Source organism: Scardinius erythrophthalmus (assembly GCF_964197995.2).
Source record: "Scardinius erythrophthalmus genome assembly, chromosome: 3".
Lineage (NCBI taxonomy): Eukaryota > Metazoa > Chordata > Actinopteri > Cypriniformes > Leuciscidae > Scardinius > Scardinius erythrophthalmus.
Genome location: NC_138223.1, coordinates 17,907,503 through 17,928,324, shown reverse-complemented (window position 1 = coordinate 17,928,324; position 20,822 = coordinate 17,907,503). Strand labels below are relative to the sequence as shown.

Sequence of the window (20,822 nt, the reverse complement as noted above, 5' to 3'; positions counted from 1 at the left end):
AAACTAAAAAACATTTAATATATTTGAATTTTGTCAAGAATTATTAAAAATCAGCAAATAAGCTCATAATTTGTGCTATAATAGTCTAAATGTTTAGTTTTCAAAATTTTAATAGCTTAAGATGTCCTCCCTATTTATAAACGAAGCATTTATTTAATCAAGCTCTAAATACAGCTCGTTGTGGATCCTATGGGGCGAGGTGATGTCACCTAGCACCAGTCGAGTTTTCAAAACTATTTTGAAAATGAATTGGCGGTAGCCTATTGTATTAGTTATCTCAAAGTAGCCTAAAGGCTACATTTTAATGCATCTTCTCTGTATAATAAGCCAAGCTCAGTCTGTTGTTAATGAAATCGAAAGAAATTAATGTTGTATGAAATCGTCAAAAAGGTCTATTGCCACTTATGACCAGATTTGATTGAAACTGTCGGGCAGTGCTGTTGATCTGTACTGTTGAAAACAGAATTGTGAAATATTCGGCCTCATGTTATACGAGCAGAACTAAACTATGTTTTGGGGAAATATTAGATTCCTGACCACTTTTACAGTTTATAGGCCTTATGTCTATAGAGAGATGCTCTAAAGCACAGCCAGGTATGATGCGTAATGGAGATTCCAAAGCGCTCTTCTTTGGTCAGAACCAAGGAGAGCGATCGCGGATAGGTCCGTCCTATGCACCGAAACCTTTTACGATGCAATAAAATATTTAAAGAACATCAAGCTATTAAAATCTCTATTATGTAAGCACAGATAATATAACAGTATATTAGTCAGGCATTTCTATTAGGTTAAACAGTGATTTGATAACGTTTTTAATTTAAGGCCCACCCACAATTGGTCTGGCCCATTCAATCGAATCCTGGCTCTGTGCCTGACAGACACTCATGTACTAGATAAACTGCAGCTCAGTAACTGCAGACTGTGGGAGTACAGCTGATTGGATCAGAGAGATGGAAGATTTCATCAGCAAGAACAATGTTAGCTTAGCGCTGTACACCTGGAATACAGGCACTGCAATCCACAGTGTGGATACATTTTTTCTGTGCTGCCCTGCCATTATAACTGTATCTTAATAATATTCATGGGTGTTTGTTTTTGTATAGGTCATATATTCCTTAAACACTAAGAATGAGGAACAAGAGGCAACTCTGCAATCGTTACGCCGTGTTGCCACGGAGACACAGGGCAGCCTCCAGCCAACCACAGGTCAGGATGAGGAAGAGGAGGAGTCAGCATCTATCCTGAGGACACGCCTTCTAGAGCTGCAGGCCACCGTAGAAGAAGTAAAAACATAAGTGGTCAAACATACACATATCTTCTGTATATGGATTCGTTATAAGTGTATTAAATACAACTTGGATTGAATCACTTCATTATCTTAGGATGTGTGAATGTGTGTCCATTTCAGGTGGAGGAGCGCGGACAGAGGACTGAAATAGAGTTTGCGGAGCGCATAGCTGTGCTAACCCAAGAGACATCTGATCTGCGCAGAGACTACCAGAATCTGCAGACAGATAGAGACAACCAACACAAATTACTGCAACAAATTCAAGAAGAAAACAAGTGCTTAGAGAACGAGTGCCAAGAGCTACGCAGAGCCAGAGATGAAGAGAGAAAGAGAGAGGAGGAGGAGAAGATGCATAGAGTGGAGGAGGAGAGGAAGAGAGAGATCGAGGAGAGGAACAGAGAAACAGAAGAGCGGAATAGAGAGTCACGGGAGAGAAAAAGAGTAGAGGATGAGTGTGAAGAAAGGTTGAAAACAGCGAGAAAGGAGCTACAGGTTCTGAGGGAGGAGAAGGAGAGAGCGGAGAAGGAATGGAAGAGAGAGTTGGAGGAGTGGAAGAAGAGAGTGAAGGACGTGGAGGAAGAGAGGAGGGAGGAGCAGGAGGCAGCCAAGAAGACACTACAACAGAGCCTTAATGAACACATCAACCAGTGGCACCAGAGAGAGCAAGAAAACCGCAAGTCCCAGAATGCAACACTTCAGCAGAGGCTGAGAAAAGCAGAGACAGACTTGGAGGTTCGAGAACAGAGGTTGAATGAGAGCAACAGACACTGCAGCAAACTTCAGGAGAGAGTAGAGGTACACATGAATACCCAAACACAGAGTCCACAATTCAATTTCTGACACATCTGCCCATGCCAGGTGAATTGAGACAATCTAACACCCTTAAATATTTCTTATCTTGAATGTTTTTCCTTTCTACTTTCTTTGTGTTTATTTTGTGGTATTAAGCATTATTTTTATTTCGTGTATTTTTTTCAAGAAATAGTTTTTTTACTTAAGATTGGAAGTGTTTTACTCCCATAATAGACTAAAGAATAACAGTTATTTTCTTTAGTCAACTTTTTTTTTGAAGTACTAATACTGGCCACAGTTATTATAGTTTTCAATAATCAAAATTTTCATTATATTTTTATTTATTAATGTATTTATTATTATTATTATTATTAATTGATTATTTTAATGAATTTAAAACCAATTTAACCAATTTAGTTTTGGTTATTTTTTAATATATGGCCATTCGTTGTATTGCAGTTTTTTTGGGGGGTGTTAGTTTTTTAAACATGTTCAGTTTTTATTTAGTTTTCCTGCGTAAAACATATGCCAAATAAATATGTCGATGATGGAGCTGCGACCTGTGGAGATCCCTGATGGGACCAGCCGAAATCGAGAGTAATTTTAGTTATGGTATTTTATGTTTGTTCGATTTTTCAGGGCTGTCGAGTACTATTGCTGTCTAGTGAGATTTTTTTCTTTTTACATTTCAAAAACAAGCCTTATCAAAAACTGGAAATTGGTAATTCATGGATAATTATATGGTGGATATACATTTTCCTATTTATGCATAGTGGAAAAAAAAAACATTGTGTACAAACAAATCAGTATTGCTTTACAAGCCAGTTCACATAAATTTAGTTGAGTGGCCATGTGTAACTGACCTTTCAGCGGGGTGTTCGTCTCATTGTAAGGGGGCAGTAATTACCGCTGTGACTGACACTTCCGAATCTAATTGAGACAGAGATTAGAGGGATCAGACAAACACCCACAATTACCGTCACTCAGACACACACAGCTGTGCAGAAACAGATGGCATACCCGACTTAAACAGTCTGTGACAATACCCCGTTGATCTGCAGCCAGTTTTTCTACAGCGAAGTCTGCGAAAATAAAAATAACATAGGCTTTTTTTATGTGGGACACAAAAGTAAGTCATTACACTTTGTATTTAGAACAGGATAAACCCAAGTGATTAAATAAGTAAGAGTTGCCAGGCATGCAACATTGACACCACCATCTCTGACGCAGCTTTTTACACGGCGGCTAATGCGCATTAGACGTGACTAAAAATGCCAGACAGAGTGAGATGAGTAACACCCTCTCTTCTCTGCTTTGGCTTGACATCCTTCAGAGAAAATTAATCAGAGGAACCTCAGATCTGCAAACTGATGATGAAATCAAAGAGTCGGAGGCTCAAAGGGCAAATTCCAAATGGCATTTTTGCGCCCTTAAAGGGCCCTTCGGGAAGGGGACGCCATTTTGTGGGGGTGTTCCAAACTAAAGTGAGATCCCTTCATGAAGGGACCTTCCACAAGGCCGTTAGCAAAGGGAACATGCGGTGGTCCCTTCAAGGAAGTAATTTTATCATTTATGGTCATGTGACCCATCGAATACTCGTGGTTCATTTTAAACCTAGATGGCGGGAGAGTTCGAGTTAATATTCAAACGCAGCAATTCAAGTTGTTTTGTTTGTGGTATTTCACACATTTTTGTTATGTTATGTTTAAAGTTTCATAGGTAAGAAATGTGTTAGGTAATGCAGCGTCCAAAGATGAGACGGCAAGTTTTAAAGTTGAGAGCAGGGAAATACACTCACACGCAGATATATAACGCATATTTTAAAAACTTTTTTTTGTAGAAAATGTATGTTTGCAACAGTTATGTTAACAGCAATAATAAGACATTTCTGTCGTAAGAAACAGCTACTCAGCTGATGAACACCGTGCTGCGTTGTCATGGGAACATCCCAGGTGAAGATAATGAGGAAACTACGTTGTCTTTCGTTGCTCCCTTCACCAAGTGCGTTCCAAACGGTTACATAATGGCACGCAAGAGCTGTGATCCCTCCAAAGTCCCCACTTCAAGTGCTCTGCCCTTCGAAGGGAGTAGGGCATAGGGATGCTCACTTCCGTTTGGAATTTGGCCAAAGTGTTCATGAGGTGGTCAGAATTGGCCAAATTTAAAATCATCTTGGACTTCATGGGCCTGACAGATGATGCAGTTTCAGTTGTTCATCTCTGCTATGAGGTGATCCAATAAGAGGATCCTGCAGGATAATGGTCAACTAGATTTTTTTGGTTTATCAAGAAGATGTGAGTGGTGTTTTGGTGGTTGTCAGGTTGTTGCTAGGGTGTTCAGAATGGTTTTTAATGTGTTGCTTTGTGGTTGCTAGGGTGTTCTGGGTAGTTGCTTACTGCTCAAGTCAAGTCACCTTTATTTATAAAGCGCTTTATACAGTACAGATTGTTTCAAAGCAGCTTTACAGTGATAACAGAAAAATGATTCACTGATAAAAAGAGAGTTCATTTCGGCTGTTCTGCAGCTCTAAAAGAAAATAGTGTCATTCAGTTCCATTGTAAAGATCACCAACTGTTAAATTAGTTCACTTAATCTATAAAGCAGCTCTGCGGAAAGCAGGGATGTCATCGTCCAGCTCAGTTCAGGTCTCATACAACAGCGTCAGTACTGTCAGATCAATAATACTGTTGAATATTAAGTGTCCCCAACTAAGCAAGCCAGAGGCGACAGTGGCAAGGAACCTAAACTTCGGTGACAGAATGGAGAAAAAAACCTTGGGAGAAACCAGACTTAGTTAAGGGGCCAGTTCTCCTCTGGCCAACAAATGAACATGGTGTTATTATGATTCAGGCTGCATCAAGATTGTGGATCAGTACTTAAAAGGTCCTGCCCTGAAGTGATATTCTGAGATCAGATTCACGAAAATTTCTTCTGAAGTAAGAAATAGATAGATAATAAATAATTAGGTCCCACTTTATATTAAGTGGCTTTAAGTACTATGTACTTACATCAAAAAATAAGTACAATGTACTTATTCTGTTCATGTTGTATTGTAAAACACTTTTCCTGCTATTGAGGTGTGACACGGGTAAGGTTAGGGACAGGTGTGGTGGTATGGGAAGGTTTAAGGGTGGGTTAAGGTGTAAGGGAAGGGTCAACAGTCTAATTACAAATGTAATTACATAAATTAATTACAGCTGTAATTACATGTAGGTATTTTCAAAATATAAGTACAATGTAAAAACATGTATGAACACAATAACTCCATTATATCACATTATTAATTTCAATGTAAGGACATAGTACTTAAAGCCACTTAATATAAAGTGGGACCAATAATGATTTATAATAAATAATTATAAATTTCTATAAATAATCCTTATCTGTCAGTGTGACTGAATTAGCTGTAAAATTTCCTTCATGTTCTATTTTCAGACGTCAAGAGAATGACGTAACACTTGGTATTAATGTGATATGGTAAAACAAGAATATCTATGGCAAGCTCTTTTCATACGCTGCATTCTTTTCCTCCTGATTATTTTCTTTTTTTCCATTTGTATTCTGCTGTAACAGGATGAAGACAACATATACTCCGCATTTGTGGTGTGCTCTCCCGATTTAATTTAGATATCCCATCAATAATTCACTGGAATGCACTAAGAATCTCCCCAAATCCTGAAGTTTTTAGTTTATTTATTTTGCACGAATATAAAATATATACAATAAAAACAAGAAAGTACAATCCATATACTGTGCAGGGAGAGGCAGAAAACCCAAAAGGGCTTATTTAAAGCCTCCAACTAAACAAAGAAAGAAATAATAATAAAGAAAAAAGAAACTAATTATGAAATTACAATAACAAATATATAAATGTGTATGACTGAATCAAGTTTATTACAAAATATCTCAAAACCCCCAAAATAACGTACTTCAGAAACAAGCCCTATAGGGTAAATAAAATACTGTACATAAACAACAAAGAAAAAATAATTGTCTCCTCCCGTCACTTCTAATCCCTATTATCAGTGTTTACTGGAATGTTTCTTAGGCAGGTAAACCTGTCAAAATGACAGAAATCATTTTTAAATATTTCCTTTTAATGTTCGATGGTTGAAGGGTGAGGAGAATAATGTCATCTCATTGTACCCAGTTTTAAAAAAATGCTTATTGCATTCATAGAGCGAACCTTTCGCTGATTGTTTATAGTTTAACGGAAATTACTCCTATAATTCTTGCAAAGCGTCATTGGGGTGTAAGAAAATCTTAAGAATAAAGATAAGAACACTCTAAAGAAATTGGGTGCACAAAATATTCTTAACTTTATTCTTAAGTTAAAAACGAGAAAATAGCAGTTAATAATAATTTTATTCTTAAGAATGTTTATTAAATCTGGCCCTTACATATGGCTTTGGTGCTTCCTTCAGTGCAAGTTATACATTTTTTCCTCAACGAGCCTCATGATTTGAAGTGTCATTCATGTCCGTATCACAAACAGTACAAGTAATACATTGAAAGTTAATACTTCGGGATTTCCCCTAACCCATTCTCTAAACCTAATTATAAGCAATTGTAATAGTTATTCATTTCTCTTCCAGGACATGGAGGAGCAGTTGGAGGATGGGCGACGCCGGGTGGCTGAGGCTGAGGTTGTGGCAAAGAAAGCAGAGGAGGAGTTAGCTGTTGCCAAAGAACGCTTATTACTGCAAGAGAATGAGCTACAGAGCAAGTCAGGTACACATGCACAGTGCAAAGCATGTTGTGGATCTATTTTCTTATCATTACTGATCAAATTATTTGCATATGCTGAATAATTATTATCAAATGAATTACTTAAATCAGTATTTATTGCCGCTAAATAAAGATATTTTAAAGACAGCCTAAATCATTAAATAGTCCATATAAAAAGTTGCTTTGCAAAGTTAGTATATCTATAGGTTTGTTTTATTTCCATATAATTAAACAGAAGTTTACGGTCCACAGACGTTCATTTTGAAATCGAGTTTGTCAGTCTGTCTAAGGTAAACTTATGTGACCTTCACACAAGAAGCATTTTCAGTGTTTTGTCAGTGCTATTGTTTTATAATTGCTGGTTTATGTAGACTTGTATCAGATGGCCTCTTTGCATGTTGCGTCACATCCCTTTTTTCAGTGGTTTTCGCTGTCAAGTTCAAATATGAAAAATGTGTCTCTAGTTCTGAGAATTCTGTTCCATTCCATTTGCAATGCATTCCGTCTGTCTGCATCTCACGAATCAAAGCAAAAGCATAATTGTGGTACTTCAAGCTTGAATTGCTCTGAGTGTAGGGTAATCCATTTTTACAGAAATTAAACATGGGATTGCATGGCATGATTAAATGCATAATGTTTAATGCATTATTTTATGTATAATTAATTAATTGAACATTAAGTTAACCGCCTTAATTATCGTAAAACTCACTAATGCATTTAAAGTACTAAAAATACTGCATTTCAGTATTAAATAAGCTGATAGTTTACTGTCAGCACTCATCGTTTATAGTCTGTTTGATGTTAATTGTTCTATTGTCGAATTTTTTTCAGCTCTGTTGAAATTATTGTCTTTGTCACATGACTGTTGTGATTACAAGCTTGTTCACTGATTGTTCTGCTTCCTTTGATCTAATCATCATCTTTCTCATTTCTGCAGAGGAGTTAATGAGTCAGAGTTCATCTCAGGTGAGGGTCTCTGCTGAAGTGGAAGAGATGAGGTCTCAACTCAGTCGTCTCAAGATTCGAAACAAAGAGCTGGAGCTCCAGAACAGTGGCCGATCTAATGACCACGCTCGCATGCTCAAACAGGCAAGCCATGCCCACATGCTTTTAATGTCGCATTCAAGTCATGTTGGACAGATTGTATTTATGAGTTGAATGCACATGAACGGCACCAAGTGTCATAATTGCAAGTGGGGAAACTGAGGATTTTCTTTGAGTTTGGGGGCATGTCAGCAATGTTGATAATGTTAACCAAAACCAAAACTGTTAAAAATCATTTTCAGTAATAGAAATGAAAAAATGAAACAACTTTAGCAAAAATTAGAACAATTGCCTTGGAAAATAACTGAAGTAAGATGAAGTACTAAAATGACTAAAACTGAAAAAAAAAATGTTTTAAACCTAATTAGAAATATAAAAAAAATACAAATTAAATTGTTTTATAAAAAATATACACTTTATACTAACTAATTAGTTAAGCATTAGTAAATAGTGCAAAGATCATTTAGAAAGTGCAAGTAAATGATTAATGAACTATTTATTATTATTTAGACATATAGTAATAGTTACTCAGTGTGTTAATAAATGCTTTATTAATATGCATTCCTACTGTGATTCATGATTAATTCAGGTAGTTATAAAACATTTAGTAGTTGTCAGTTAACTATTTTTGTGAGCTCATCTAAAGGGAGGATTATTTGTGCCTGGTAAAGCTTTTACAAAGGACATTTTTTAGGTGCCATCCTAGGTGTAAAAAGTAATCCATACGGCTCCATGGGGTTAATAAAGGCCTTCTGAAACGAAGCGAGTATCCATATTTATAACTTAATCTATAATCACTGGCTTTCGGTTACGGCCGTACGTGAGTCTAGTTCCGGTGGAAGAGTTACCTCTGACCTGACGCGTGACGTATTGACGAATGTGGAAGTGCAGAGGATGGGGCAAAACAAAGCACCGGTCACAAGTTAGAAGTCTAAAACAAGAATTTTTAAAGAAAAATGTCGCAGGAGCTTGAGTTTGTTGTCCAGCCCTATTTGTTTGAACCACGAGAGCCATCTAATCTCACTTAAGCTTACGCTACTCCTTCATCCTACGTCATATGTCGGGTCAGAGGTCACTCTTCTGCCAGAACTTGACTCGCGTACAGCCGTTACCAGAAGTCAGTAATTATAGTTTATAAAGTTATAAATATGGATATTTTTCTTACAAAAACATATCACTTCATTTCATAAGGCCTTTATTAACTCCCTGGAGCCGTATTGATTACTTTTATGATGGATGGATGTGATTTTTGGAGCTTCAAAAACTCCCATTACTCCCATTATAAAGCTTGAAGAGCCAGGATATTTTTTTTTATATATATATTTTTAATGTAACTCTGATTGTGTTTGGCTGAAAGAAGAAAGTCATACACACCTAGGATGGCTTGAGGGTGAGTAAATTATGGGATCATTTTCATTTTTGGGTTAACTAACCCTTTAAGAACAAGAGTTAAAACGAATCAGCAAGTACAATAAATAGGATGGATAAAACCAACATAAATTTGCACAAACATTTCCATAAATTGTTCAAATGAGCAGTCCCCTTTATAGGAAATAAAACAGAGAACCCCTAAAACATTACATAAGAACTGTATAAACACTGGGAAACTACTCCACAGGCTCTCCATCAAACACACTTTAAAGTGTTGTTTTAAAAGCATTAGTTAGTATGCACAGAAACAGCCAAACCCTCAGAACATCTTAAAAAATCAAAACTGACACCTCTTTTTTTGTCAATCTTTTGAAACTACAGGGATTACCGTTTTATATCATTAAGCGTTGTGTGTGGGTTTCAGCATGCAGATGCTCTATCCTCTATGCGTCTGGAGCTGCAGCGTGCTCACACTGAGGAGATCAGACGCCTTCAGCAGGAGGTGGAGAATGAAAGAAAGAATGACAGACAGGAGCTGGAGGAAGAGAAGAAACAGGTGCAGCAGAAGATGGAAGAAGAGAAAGTAAGGCTTAAAGAACAGCTTCGGAAAGCACTGGAAGAAGTGATACGCAAACATGCCAGTGAGCTGCGGCATGCGCACGCGATGCTGGATGCAGAGAAGAAGAAGACACAGCAGGTACAACAACAGGTTTCAGCTGCTGTTATCATGGAAGCTTTTCATGACAGAAATTTTGATGCATTAGCTTTGCGAATAATTTCATATACCTTCCCATTTGCTCCTGTTGCTGCTAGTGTGAAGGGCTGGCTATCAGTACTGACTTTCTGATTTGATTCCTCTCTTGATTTGATTCTCAATTTGACGTTGATTTTATATTGTTTGGCAATATAATGCCAATTATATTGTTTGCTATATTTAAATGGCCATTTACGTTCATTTTTCCAATAAAAAAGGCGATTAAAAGATTGACTATAGGATTTTAAGAATGTCTTAAGAACCAACATAATCTGTCTTTTTACTCATCTATACTAGTGTCTTTACTGTTACAGGGGACATAAAAAGAAGTTCCTTTGTTGCTGTGTATAAAGACATAAATCATTATTCATAATGCAAAGCTCCAAACCCAGTCCATTTAGACAAATTGTGTAAACTAAGCTGCAAAAATGGGTCATTTCAAAATCAGAACCACATTAACATATGACGCATATTCAGCATTCAAAAACTTGGCCCATCCTTATGAACAGAGATTAGCCATCATATCATAACAAGTCAGTTGCATAAAAACTCTTAAAGGTACAGAAACTAAAAAACGCTTATATTTAAAGGTTTAGTTGACTCGTAAAGAAAACATCTTTCATCATTTATTCCTACATGACTGATTTTCTTCCATGATTACTCTGAAGTAACTTTCAAGCTCCTAAAAGAAAAGAAAAATAGCACAATAAAAACAGCAAAAGTCCATAAAACTCATGCAATATATTCTGAGCTATCTGAAGCAATTTAAGTTGACTTTTATTTTTTGGAAAAGAGCAACTTTCGCAGCATTCAACTTTCTGGAAAAGAGAAACATCTCCTTATGTGTTCCGCCGAAGAAAGAAAGAAGGTTTAGAATGACATAAAATAAATGTTCATTTTGGGACAACTAATTCTAAGAGTTAGAGAAAGTGGAATATCTCATTAATTCTATATTATTTATTTTTTTGTTACAAGAAAGTGTTTCTATAAAGTTCCTAATTATGTACAAGTGCTTCTTTAGCCGAAGCAGTAGTGCATGAATGTTGCAACACCAAGTTCGTGGGTTCAACTCCCAAGGATTGCATGAACTGAGAAAAATGTATAACTTAAATGCAATGGAAGTCATTTTGGATGAAAGCTTCTACCAAATGCATAAATGTAAATGACTAACATGGTAAGTGGACTTAAGGGAAGGAAAAAATTTGATGTAGACAAAGATGTGGACTGTTTGCCTCCTTTAAAACAGAACATGTTACTACTAAAAGCAGTATTTAAAAGATCTGATGCATGATCTGATATTTTTGTTAATTACGAAATAATAGTTTTTTATTGTGTTGGTTTGTGCAGGCTGAGGAGCAGATGCAAACCGAAGAAGAAGAGAGAAAGGGTTTAGAGACAGAGAGGGACGAGCTACGCAACCAACTACAGCTGTCCAAAACAGAGGTGAATTATTACAAAGAATAACACAGAACATTTTTTTGTCCTTTTCTAATCCTCTCAAAAACCAAAACACTCTTAGATATGTTTGCATAACATTGCTGACCTACTAATGAATCAGGTCACCGCAAATAACTTGAACTATATACATTTCAAGCTCTTTCAAAGTGGTTTGAGGCTCAGGCAAAAGGAACAGGCTCAGTCCTTCTGCTTAAATACACAGAGACAGACTAAGAGGCCCAGAGCACTCCACATGACCATGATAAATGAGAAAACAAAAAGAACATTTGTAGTGCCCAAGGCAGAGGGCTTCATCTAATGCTTCATCTACTCTGCCAGCAGGCTTGGAACTGGGTTATGATAACGAAGTAGTATGCTTCATAAGTGATAGCTTGGGAATGATAGCCTACTGTTGTTTCAGTGCTGTGTCGCAGAGAAGCAAGCCTCATCAAAGTTTCTACTATATATCAGAAAACCATTTGTCAATAACTTGCAAATGGATTTTAGGAAGAGCACGCCAAAGTTTTCTCTTCCTAAAATTCGTTTGCAAGTTATTTAAACACAGTTTGACTAATCAACTAGAATTCCATGTGCTTTTGTTGGCATGGTTTGAAGATGATCTGGTTCTATTTTCATGAAAAACGGACAGACGGTATGTTCTAAAAACTAGGTTTGTTGGAAAAAAATTTACGTTAAATTCATTATGGAAATGATATCATAGGGTGCAATTGACCGTTCGCAAAGACCCGCCCCTTTTAGTTACTGTTGCGATGTCTGACAAGCCGCTCTGCTGTCCACCATGTTCTCACGCAGTGAAAAATACATCGCGGAGCAGAGAGGAAACTGACAACGCGCTGATAGACAGGACAGAGCAGGTTACGTTTGATATGAAACAAAGTCTCATCTTTTCAAATTTGGTAATTTTTTAAAGAAATTGAAACAATAAATACCGTTTTGTGGCCCTTGAATGTGTCATGACAGATCGCTGTAGCACCTCAGTTAAAGCTGCTCGTGAACCTATCATCTCTTCCTTCTAGTTAATTTATAGCATCAAATAGTCATGAATGAACATAAAAAGGAATGTTGTCTTAACCGCGGAAAGACGTCAGTCTTTTTCAAGTTCAAATCCCCTACTAACTCTCCTGACTACTTTGTCGGACAAAAATGGCGGATTCGGCGGATGGCGGATTATGATTGGTCAGATCGCCTGTCAATCAAAACTCCCTGCGAAGGGTCAGTTAAATCATCAGGAAAAAAAATATATTTTGTTTCTAGCCCTTACGGTTCAAAAGATACACAAGTGTAAATTTGGACCAGATCTAGTGGTGCTAGATGGATTGAGTTAGAGACTCCAAAATTGCTTTGGTTAATGTTCAGACTGTCCTCTATCTGTGTGCCAAACATTTTACCATATGGTTCAACGGCTGCCATAGACTTCATTGGCACCAATGCAGATTAAATAGCACCTGCAAAGTGATTTATGAATCCTGAAAGCAATTTCACAAATGGTAACTTTGTGTGCAAATTAACAGGACTGAAAAGCGGGTAATCTGATTCACGCTGTGCACCATGCTGTCACTTTGGCAAAACTTTGAGAATGAAGAACACACAGTGTGACAGTACTGCTGAATTGCTGACATTAATGTGATAATAATTTATTCTCATGAGCAATTGTTTTATTAGAATTGAACTAGCATTTATCATTGCTGTGATTCAAACAATTTATGTCCTACTGTTTGAATCGCTTCAACATTGCTTGTTTAACTGGCGGTTCTCTTTTGTTGGACCTGCAATCCACAACCCTATGCTACACACAGATGACTCAATTTCCTGTGACACCTTATTGAGCTTATAAAAATTTAGTTGGTAATGGTATTTATCAACAAGATCCCTGAACGGGCCATCAGGCTTCTTCGCTGTAGCTTTTACAATGTACAGTGAAATATGTGCTTGGCTTGCATTTTTTACTACACACTTAGACATTTAGACACTACTACTGCAATTCATATATAATACATTTGTAGGATTTTTTCACTGTAATACACTAGTTTTGTACACTACCGTTCAAAAGTTTGGGGTCAATACATTTTTTATGTTTTATTTTTGAAAGAAGTCTTTTATTTCCACAAGATTATTTGTTCAAAATACACTAAAAACAATAATATTGTGTAATATGTTTACAGTTTAAATGAACTGTTTTCTATTTTAATTTATTTTAAAATGTAATTTATTCTAGAGATGGCAAAGCTGAATTTTTAGCATCATTACGCCAGTCTTCAGTGTCACATGATCCTTCAGAAATCATTCTAATATGCTGATTTGCTGCTCAGTTAACTTTATTTTTTTATTATCACAGAAACTGTTTTCAGGGTCCTTTCAAGGTCAAAAGAACAGCATTTATTTGATATAAAAATACATTATAACATCAATTAATTACATACATCCTTGCTGAATAAGAAAAATATTTCTTAAAAAAAAAGAAAGAGAGAACATCTTATGGACACCAAACTTTTTAATGGTAGTATAAGATAATTACAAATCACAGGGGAAAAAAAAAGTCTTTATAAATGTATTTTTGTGACAACATTACTGGTAATTGAGTGTAGTGGGAAACCAATTTACTCTAACTACTGAACTAGAAGTCAGATTGAAATACACCCTATAACAATCCCCATTTTATTCTCTTGTGAAAGACCTTTAACCTCATGTTGCTCTAGATAAAGATTGTATTATTCTATTCTAACTGAAGTTGATTTTCTTTGTATGGCTCACATGAATTTTATTTCACCCCTGAGTGATTTCCACATGCTAATATGGTTCTTACGGATGTTTCCTGATCTGAGATTTCTTGGCTTGCAGATGGCGAAATTGGAGGGGGTGATTCAAACGCTGGAGAAAGAAAGAGAAGAGGAGGAGGAAAGGGCAAAAGAGAGAGAGAAAGAGTGCGCAGAGGTGGAGCAGCAGTCGGCATATGGCCTGGAGTGTGTACGAGTGAAAGAAGAACTGGAAAACATGCACAGGAGTATGCAGCAAATACAGGTTCTCGCTCCAGTTTGCTCAACACACACTTCCATCTGACATGAGGACAGAGTGTCAGTGATGTCCCTTTCCATTACTGCACAGCTCTATCACACATTCTCACAAGCACACACAGATCTGCAAATCCCCTATGGCAGCACTAGGTTCTGCTGATCTCTGCAGATCTGTGCCGCCCAAAGGAAAGAAAGACATCAACATTCACCTAGCAACCAGCCTACTTCTTTTTCTTCCTTAAATCATGGATCTATCCTTCCATCCATGAATCCATCTATCCTTGTCCTCCTTTCTTTTTATATGTCCCACAGGAGGAGTTTGCTGCACAGAAGGACGTGTTACAGGCAGAGATTTCTGCTCTACAGCAAGAGAGAGACATTCTACAACAGTCCAATCATGGTATAGAGGAGAGAATCAGGTGTGTCTGATCAAGACAAGATCATTTCAGTCGATTCAAATATTTAATTGATACTTTTTTATTATGTGAAACAAACGAATTTGAAGCATGTAAGACACCGCAAGGCAAACTGCACCTCTGCAACTGCATCTCAGTGTTGTACAGCGCTTTAAGTCTATCAATCAGTAAAAGTCAATTTAACAGAAGGCTAAAATTTTATATTTTGTAACATTTTGGATGGATACCCCCTACCACCTGCACACAAAAAATCGATCGTTCTGCACAAATTGCCTAGGCTATGTGACGTATAGCATCAAAGCTAAGAAATTCTACAACTTTGTAACAATATTCTAAGTAAACTTTATAGTTACCTACGCAATGTGCGGAATATCGGATATCAATAAAACACTTCGTCAAATTATAGCTATTTGAAAGGATTATTGCCGCTATCCGTGTATAGGCCTATTTTACAAATGAAACTGAATTTTTTTTTCTGAAAAAAAAACTGAATTCTTTACTCTCACTTTTGATCAATTTAATGCATATTTGCTAAATAAAAGATTCATTTCATAAAAAAATAAATAAAATTGTACTGACCGCAAACTTTTGAAAGGCTGTATCGTTGTGTGTAAAAGTCGAAGCCATATGCACGTATCTCTATACCCTCTTGTTTAGCTGCTCCAAAAGTCCATAGTCTATGGTTGTGTAGCTTCCCCTTAAACTGTATCCCATGATGTTTTGTGAAACTCGCGATTCTTTGTTGTAATCGGTGCATTATCACTTCTATTATTTTACCTTGCCCCACCTTAACAACTTACCGTAGTTAACAGGCGTCAGGGAAGCTTGTCAGTGAGTGGAGACACTCACGCTTAAGCAATGCCAGGTAAAAATGACTTCAATGTCTCGTTGTGTGTGGGAGAGAGAGCAGGAGAAAAAGACAGAGCGCGCGGTCTACAGATCAGTGGTTTTTAAAACTGTTTGATGCCAAGGACCTCCAAAATGTGTGTGTGTGTGTGTGTGTGTGTGTGTGTGTGTGTGTGTGTGTGTGTGTGTGTGTGTGTGTGTGTGTGTGTGTGTGTGTGTGTGTGTGTGTGTGTGTGTGTGTGTGTGTGTGTGTGTGTGTGTGTGTGTGTGTGTGTGTGTGTGTGTGTGTGTGTGTAGGCTACAGTTTGAGAAGCAGTTCTCTGATCAGATCGTGGAACTGAAGAGAGAAAGAGAAGAAGAGATCAGAAAGCTGAACCAACAGTGGCAACACAGAGTAGAAGAACTGCAGACACAGGTAACACACAATGTTAGTTTCCTCAGACGGTCAGATCCATCATTATTTTCCCATCTCTGTGTGTAGTTGGAGGAGAGGAGAGCACTCTCTGAGAAGTTGGAAGGAGAGAGAGAGAGACGTTACGCCAATGGAGAGATGGAAAGAATGAAACAGGAGATCCAAAAGACGAGAGATATGAACAGTTCACTCAGATCTCAGCTTCACTCCACCATTCAGGAGAAAGAGAGACTGATAAGGCAGCAGTTACAGGTGCGTATACACTAGTGATGTCAGGATATTCAAATATTTCTCATGATTAATAATATAATTATCATCATTATTATAACAGAGGTTTACGTTAAAGGGGTTTCCATTCAGTGGAACACAAAAGAGGATGTTTTGAAAAATGCCTAGGGTTTTTTTTCTTCTTCTTCTGTATAATCAAAGTAAATGGGGTCCAATGATGTGTTGGACCCCACTGACTGATATTGTGTGGACAAAAACAGTTGGAATTATGACAGAACACACACAACTGTGGAAAGAACTCTTCATGTTGTTCATTTTGTGTTGTCTTTGTATCTGTGTACTGTAGGTGGTAAAAGAGGAAGATGAGGATGAGGAGGATGGAAAGGCTACAGAAGAGAGGGAAGAGGAGAGGGAAAAGTGGAGGTGGCGTGAACGAGAGGAGGAGTTGTTGCGTGTGGAGAGGTTAAATCACCAGCGTGCTCTTCAGGCCCTGGAAACACAAGCCAATGAAGAGCTTCAGTCAGAGAGACAACGCTTACTCACTCAGCACAAACTACAGCTGGGTAACCATCACACCTCATACAGAATGTTTTTTGCAAACCTCAAAGTAAAAATTTGGTATAAAACTTACTAAGAGAGAGTCTATCACACCAAAAGTACAAGAAAAATCTTTTTTATATCGAGCAAAACAGTGCCTATTGGCCTAAAGCTCTGGTTCTGGTTCTTATTCAGGGAGCTGGTTCCCACTTATCACACTACAGAGGGGGCAAGCCGCAAGATGGCTTGAAATTATTTAAAATAAGACAAAACAAAGTTTAAAATAAGCAAAAACAGCTAAAAATCTAGATGTGAGCTGAAATCGTATTTCTTATTTTAATGTTCTCTTAACACCTGCCATTTTAATTTAAGAACCAGGGTTCTCATTATCACAGACAACTTGGATATACTGTATGAGAGATTTTTAAAAGAACTTTGATTTCTAGATGTAGAAAAGTCTTGAAAATGTTTAAAATCTTAAGTCATTTAAATGTTTTATTATACATAGTTGCTATGTAGGCTGCTTCCGAAAACTTTGGCAGGGATTTGTTGCCTCTCTGCCTTATCAGGCAATAACTTTGCAGGCAGCGTTTGCGCATGAAGGTGCCTCACTAAATTTGATTTTGGACAGATTTCTGAGGCAGCGTAACCGTTTAATGATCTACAGCAAAATAGAGAATGGAAAACACAGGATTATGGCATATAAAAGGCAGTGAAGGATACATCTATGCTGCCTTGAAAAATCGGCGTTCAGGCTACGTTCAGACTGTCAGTCCAAATCCGATTATTTGTATATCCGATTGGAATTTCATCTAAAATTATTGACGTCCACACTGTGTATCGCAACTGTTCAGATTCGATTTGTGTGTCCATGCTGCCCTTTGGTTTTCTGGAATATCTGCATTGGTTTCTATGGAAATGACGCTGCGTTGGTAGGAAACATGACAAAGGCTGCGTCCGAAAACTTAGGCAGCTGACTTGTTGTTGCCTCTGATTTCAATCGGATATGTATATATATATTTGGACTGACAGTCTGAACTGAATATTTTGCACTACATACAGCTAATCAGAAACATATTAGAATTAAATTAGCATGGCTCATCAATGAAGAAAAGCACAGATGTGCAATCATTTATCATATGTGTAAATTTTGTCAGTGTAGTTTTTGTCAAGATTTGTCAGTCCATGATAAACTTGTAATTTGAATGCTTGGCAAGGGCAAATCTTTTGACTTGTGGCATTTCATTTACATTTTGTTGTATCAAAGGGTGTTTTTTTTTTGTACGGATATAATCTAACTCATCCTTTAGCCTTATCTGCTATCATTAGGGACATGAAATGAAAATGAATGTTAATTAAAGGACTAAAATGGAGCATGATAAATGGAAAGTGCAGACAGAAAAGAAAAGCAGGATATCTTGGTCTGTTAAAAGGTTTATTCATATTATGCTGATAATATTCCCATAGCTCTACACTCTCACTTTACCAGAGTATATGTGAATGTTAATTAGAAAATGATGTGCCTGTAAACAACAACAGCAATGTGAAAGTTTGTGTGAAAAATAATGTTATTCCTTAAAATGAATTGATGATCATGCATTGCATTTTGCACTACAGCACCATCTAGTGCCACGACTCCTAAAGTAGAGCAGGACTAAAGACGCGCATACGGTCACCTTTGTAAGCATGTCTGATCTAATGTATCTATCGACTGTGTGTGTGTGTGTGTGTGTGTGTGTGTGTGTGTGTGTGTGTGTGTGTGTGTGTGTGTGTGTGTGTGTGTGTGTGTGTGTGTGTGTGTGTGTGTGTGTGTGTGTGTGTGTGTGTGTGTGTGTGTTATAGACAAGCAGAAGGCAGAGCTGACCCAGCAGCACACAGAGTGGGTGAGACAGGTCACCCAGAGACACATGCAGCAGATCGAAGACCTTCAGAACGAAATACACACACACACACAAATGATGGCCCTGCAGCAGGTACACACACAATCCAAACAGACAAACACACACATACCATTACACTGTCTCAAGGGGTGAATCACTTCTCTCTCTCCCTGTCTCCTTCTCAGGATCTGAAGCAGCAAAACCGCTTACAGTCACTAGAGAGACAGCTGGATGAGAAGAGCAGCGAGGTTCAGGAGCTAAAGAGAGAGAACGAAGATCTGAAAGAACGGATAAGTGCAATGAGTGCACAAAGAGAGGAACAAGATGACCACAATCATAAACACAAGAGGTCAGTGATGAGAACTGATTGTTGCCTGTCTGCAAAAAATCTTGTCCACATTGCTACTTATTCGGGTGAAGAACTGCTTATTTATTCCCATTTCCACTGAAAATGGATTTGGAACTATTCCATACATTTTACACTACAGAAAATCAGCTCTTCACAAAGTTCAGCTAAAGATAAAAATTCTGTCATCAATTACTCACCCTCATGTCCTTCAAAAACTCATAAGACTTCCGTTCATCTTCCGTTGACCATGTATGTGCGTTGATCAATGTTCATATATGAATAAAAGCCTTAAAGTGATAGTTCACCCGAATATTTAAATTACTCACCCTCATGTCGTTCCAAACCTGTAAGACCTTCTTTCATCTTTGGAACACAAATGAAGATATTTTTGATGAAATCTGAGAGCTTTCGTTCCCTCCATAGACAGCAGTCATTGCTTTCAAGGCCCAGAAAGGTGTTAAAGACATAGTTAAAATAGTCCATGTGACTACAGTAGTTCAACCTTAATGTTATGAAGTGATGAGAATACTTTTTGTGTGAAAAAAACCCTTAAAATAGTGACTTTATTCAACAATCTCTTCACTTCCATGTCACTTCCTTCCACTTCCATTCCATGTCTGTTGACGTATTGTAAACAGTGCAGCGCTTCTGGGTTCTACGGCTCATTATTGGCTAGCTCCTGAGTCATCACACACATGACCAGCGTCGGCCAATAGTGAGCCTACGTTCTGACGTCATTAAATCTGATCATCATATAAAGCGATTGAGTCTCTTCGGAAGACTTGGATTAAAACTATCGATTCAAATGGATTTCTTTAACAATGTATTTTTGAAACATCAAAATATTAGTGGAATGGCCATTCAATGGAGGGACAGAAATCACTCAGGTTTTATTAAAGGAGAACTCTGGTCAATTTTAACATTGAGCTCATTTTTTTGTAAATTTGGAGTGCTGTCAGTACAGAGAACAACAACAAAAATTGGTGTTGCCTACACCGTGTTATCCTCTTTTTAAAATTTGCACCCTGTTGACTTCAATGGGGCAAGTTTTAAACCTGCTTTTAGCCTCTTAACATCCTTGATGTGTCATTACAAGTGCACAGCCAATGTGAGTGATTCCTTCAGTGATCACGGGTGAATCTGACTGCAGTAGATGTGAAAGATATGAATAAAAATGATGTTATTTCAGCCAGCGCACATACCTGTATTTTCTTCCTGTTTTCGGTCGAAGTCCATAGTAATCGATTGTCGAGTTCACGCGCGTGATCATAGGTAACTAAACCTATGCGTGCGAACTCGACAATCGATTACTATGGACTTCGACCGAAAACAGGATGTAAATACAGGTATGTGCGCTGGCTGAAATAACATCATTTTACAACGATTTTTGTCGTTGTTCTCTGTATTGACAGCACTCCAAATTCACAAAAAAATGAGCTCAATGTTAAAATTGACCGGAGTTCTCCTTTAAAAGTATCTTAACTTGTGTTTCAAAGATGAAAAAAAGTTTTATGGGTTTTTAACTATGATGTAACAAAATAATGACAGAATTTTCATTGTTGGGTAGACTATCCCTTTGAACCTTCTGGTGTCAAACCTGGAAACACTAACATGAATGCCCTCATCAAGTAATGTTTTCTGAACAATAACAACTTGGCCTGGCAAGACTGGCAGAGATAAGATGTGCATTCCGTAGATCTTGTTGATG

The 20,822-nt window shown here is 37.5% G+C and overlaps 1 protein-coding gene across 1 annotated transcript in view; it reads left to right on the top strand.

Moving 5' to 3' along the window:
* fam184b (family with sequence similarity 184 member B) overlaps nt 1–20,822 on the top strand; it is a 36,048-nt gene that overhangs the window by 11,239 nt on the left and 3,987 nt on the right. Inside the window, exons 2-14 of the mRNA XM_081360570.1 lie at nt 1,104–1,283; nt 1,409–2,083; nt 6,676–6,811; nt 7,746–7,897; nt 9,648–9,920; nt 11,325–11,420; nt 14,274–14,453; nt 14,759–14,865; nt 16,006–16,123; nt 16,190–16,372; nt 16,695–16,911; nt 18,728–18,858; nt 18,951–19,114. Coding sequence (XP_081216696.1) covers nt 1,104–1,283; nt 1,409–2,083; nt 6,676–6,811; nt 7,746–7,897; nt 9,648–9,920; nt 11,325–11,420; nt 14,274–14,453; nt 14,759–14,865; nt 16,006–16,123; nt 16,190–16,372; nt 16,695–16,911; nt 18,728–18,858; nt 18,951–19,114 — 2,612 coding nt within the window. The remainder of the gene's footprint in view (nt 1–1,103; nt 1,284–1,408; nt 2,084–6,675; nt 6,812–7,745; nt 7,898–9,647; nt 9,921–11,324; nt 11,421–14,273; nt 14,454–14,758; nt 14,866–16,005; nt 16,124–16,189; nt 16,373–16,694; nt 16,912–18,727; nt 18,859–18,950; nt 19,115–20,822) is intronic.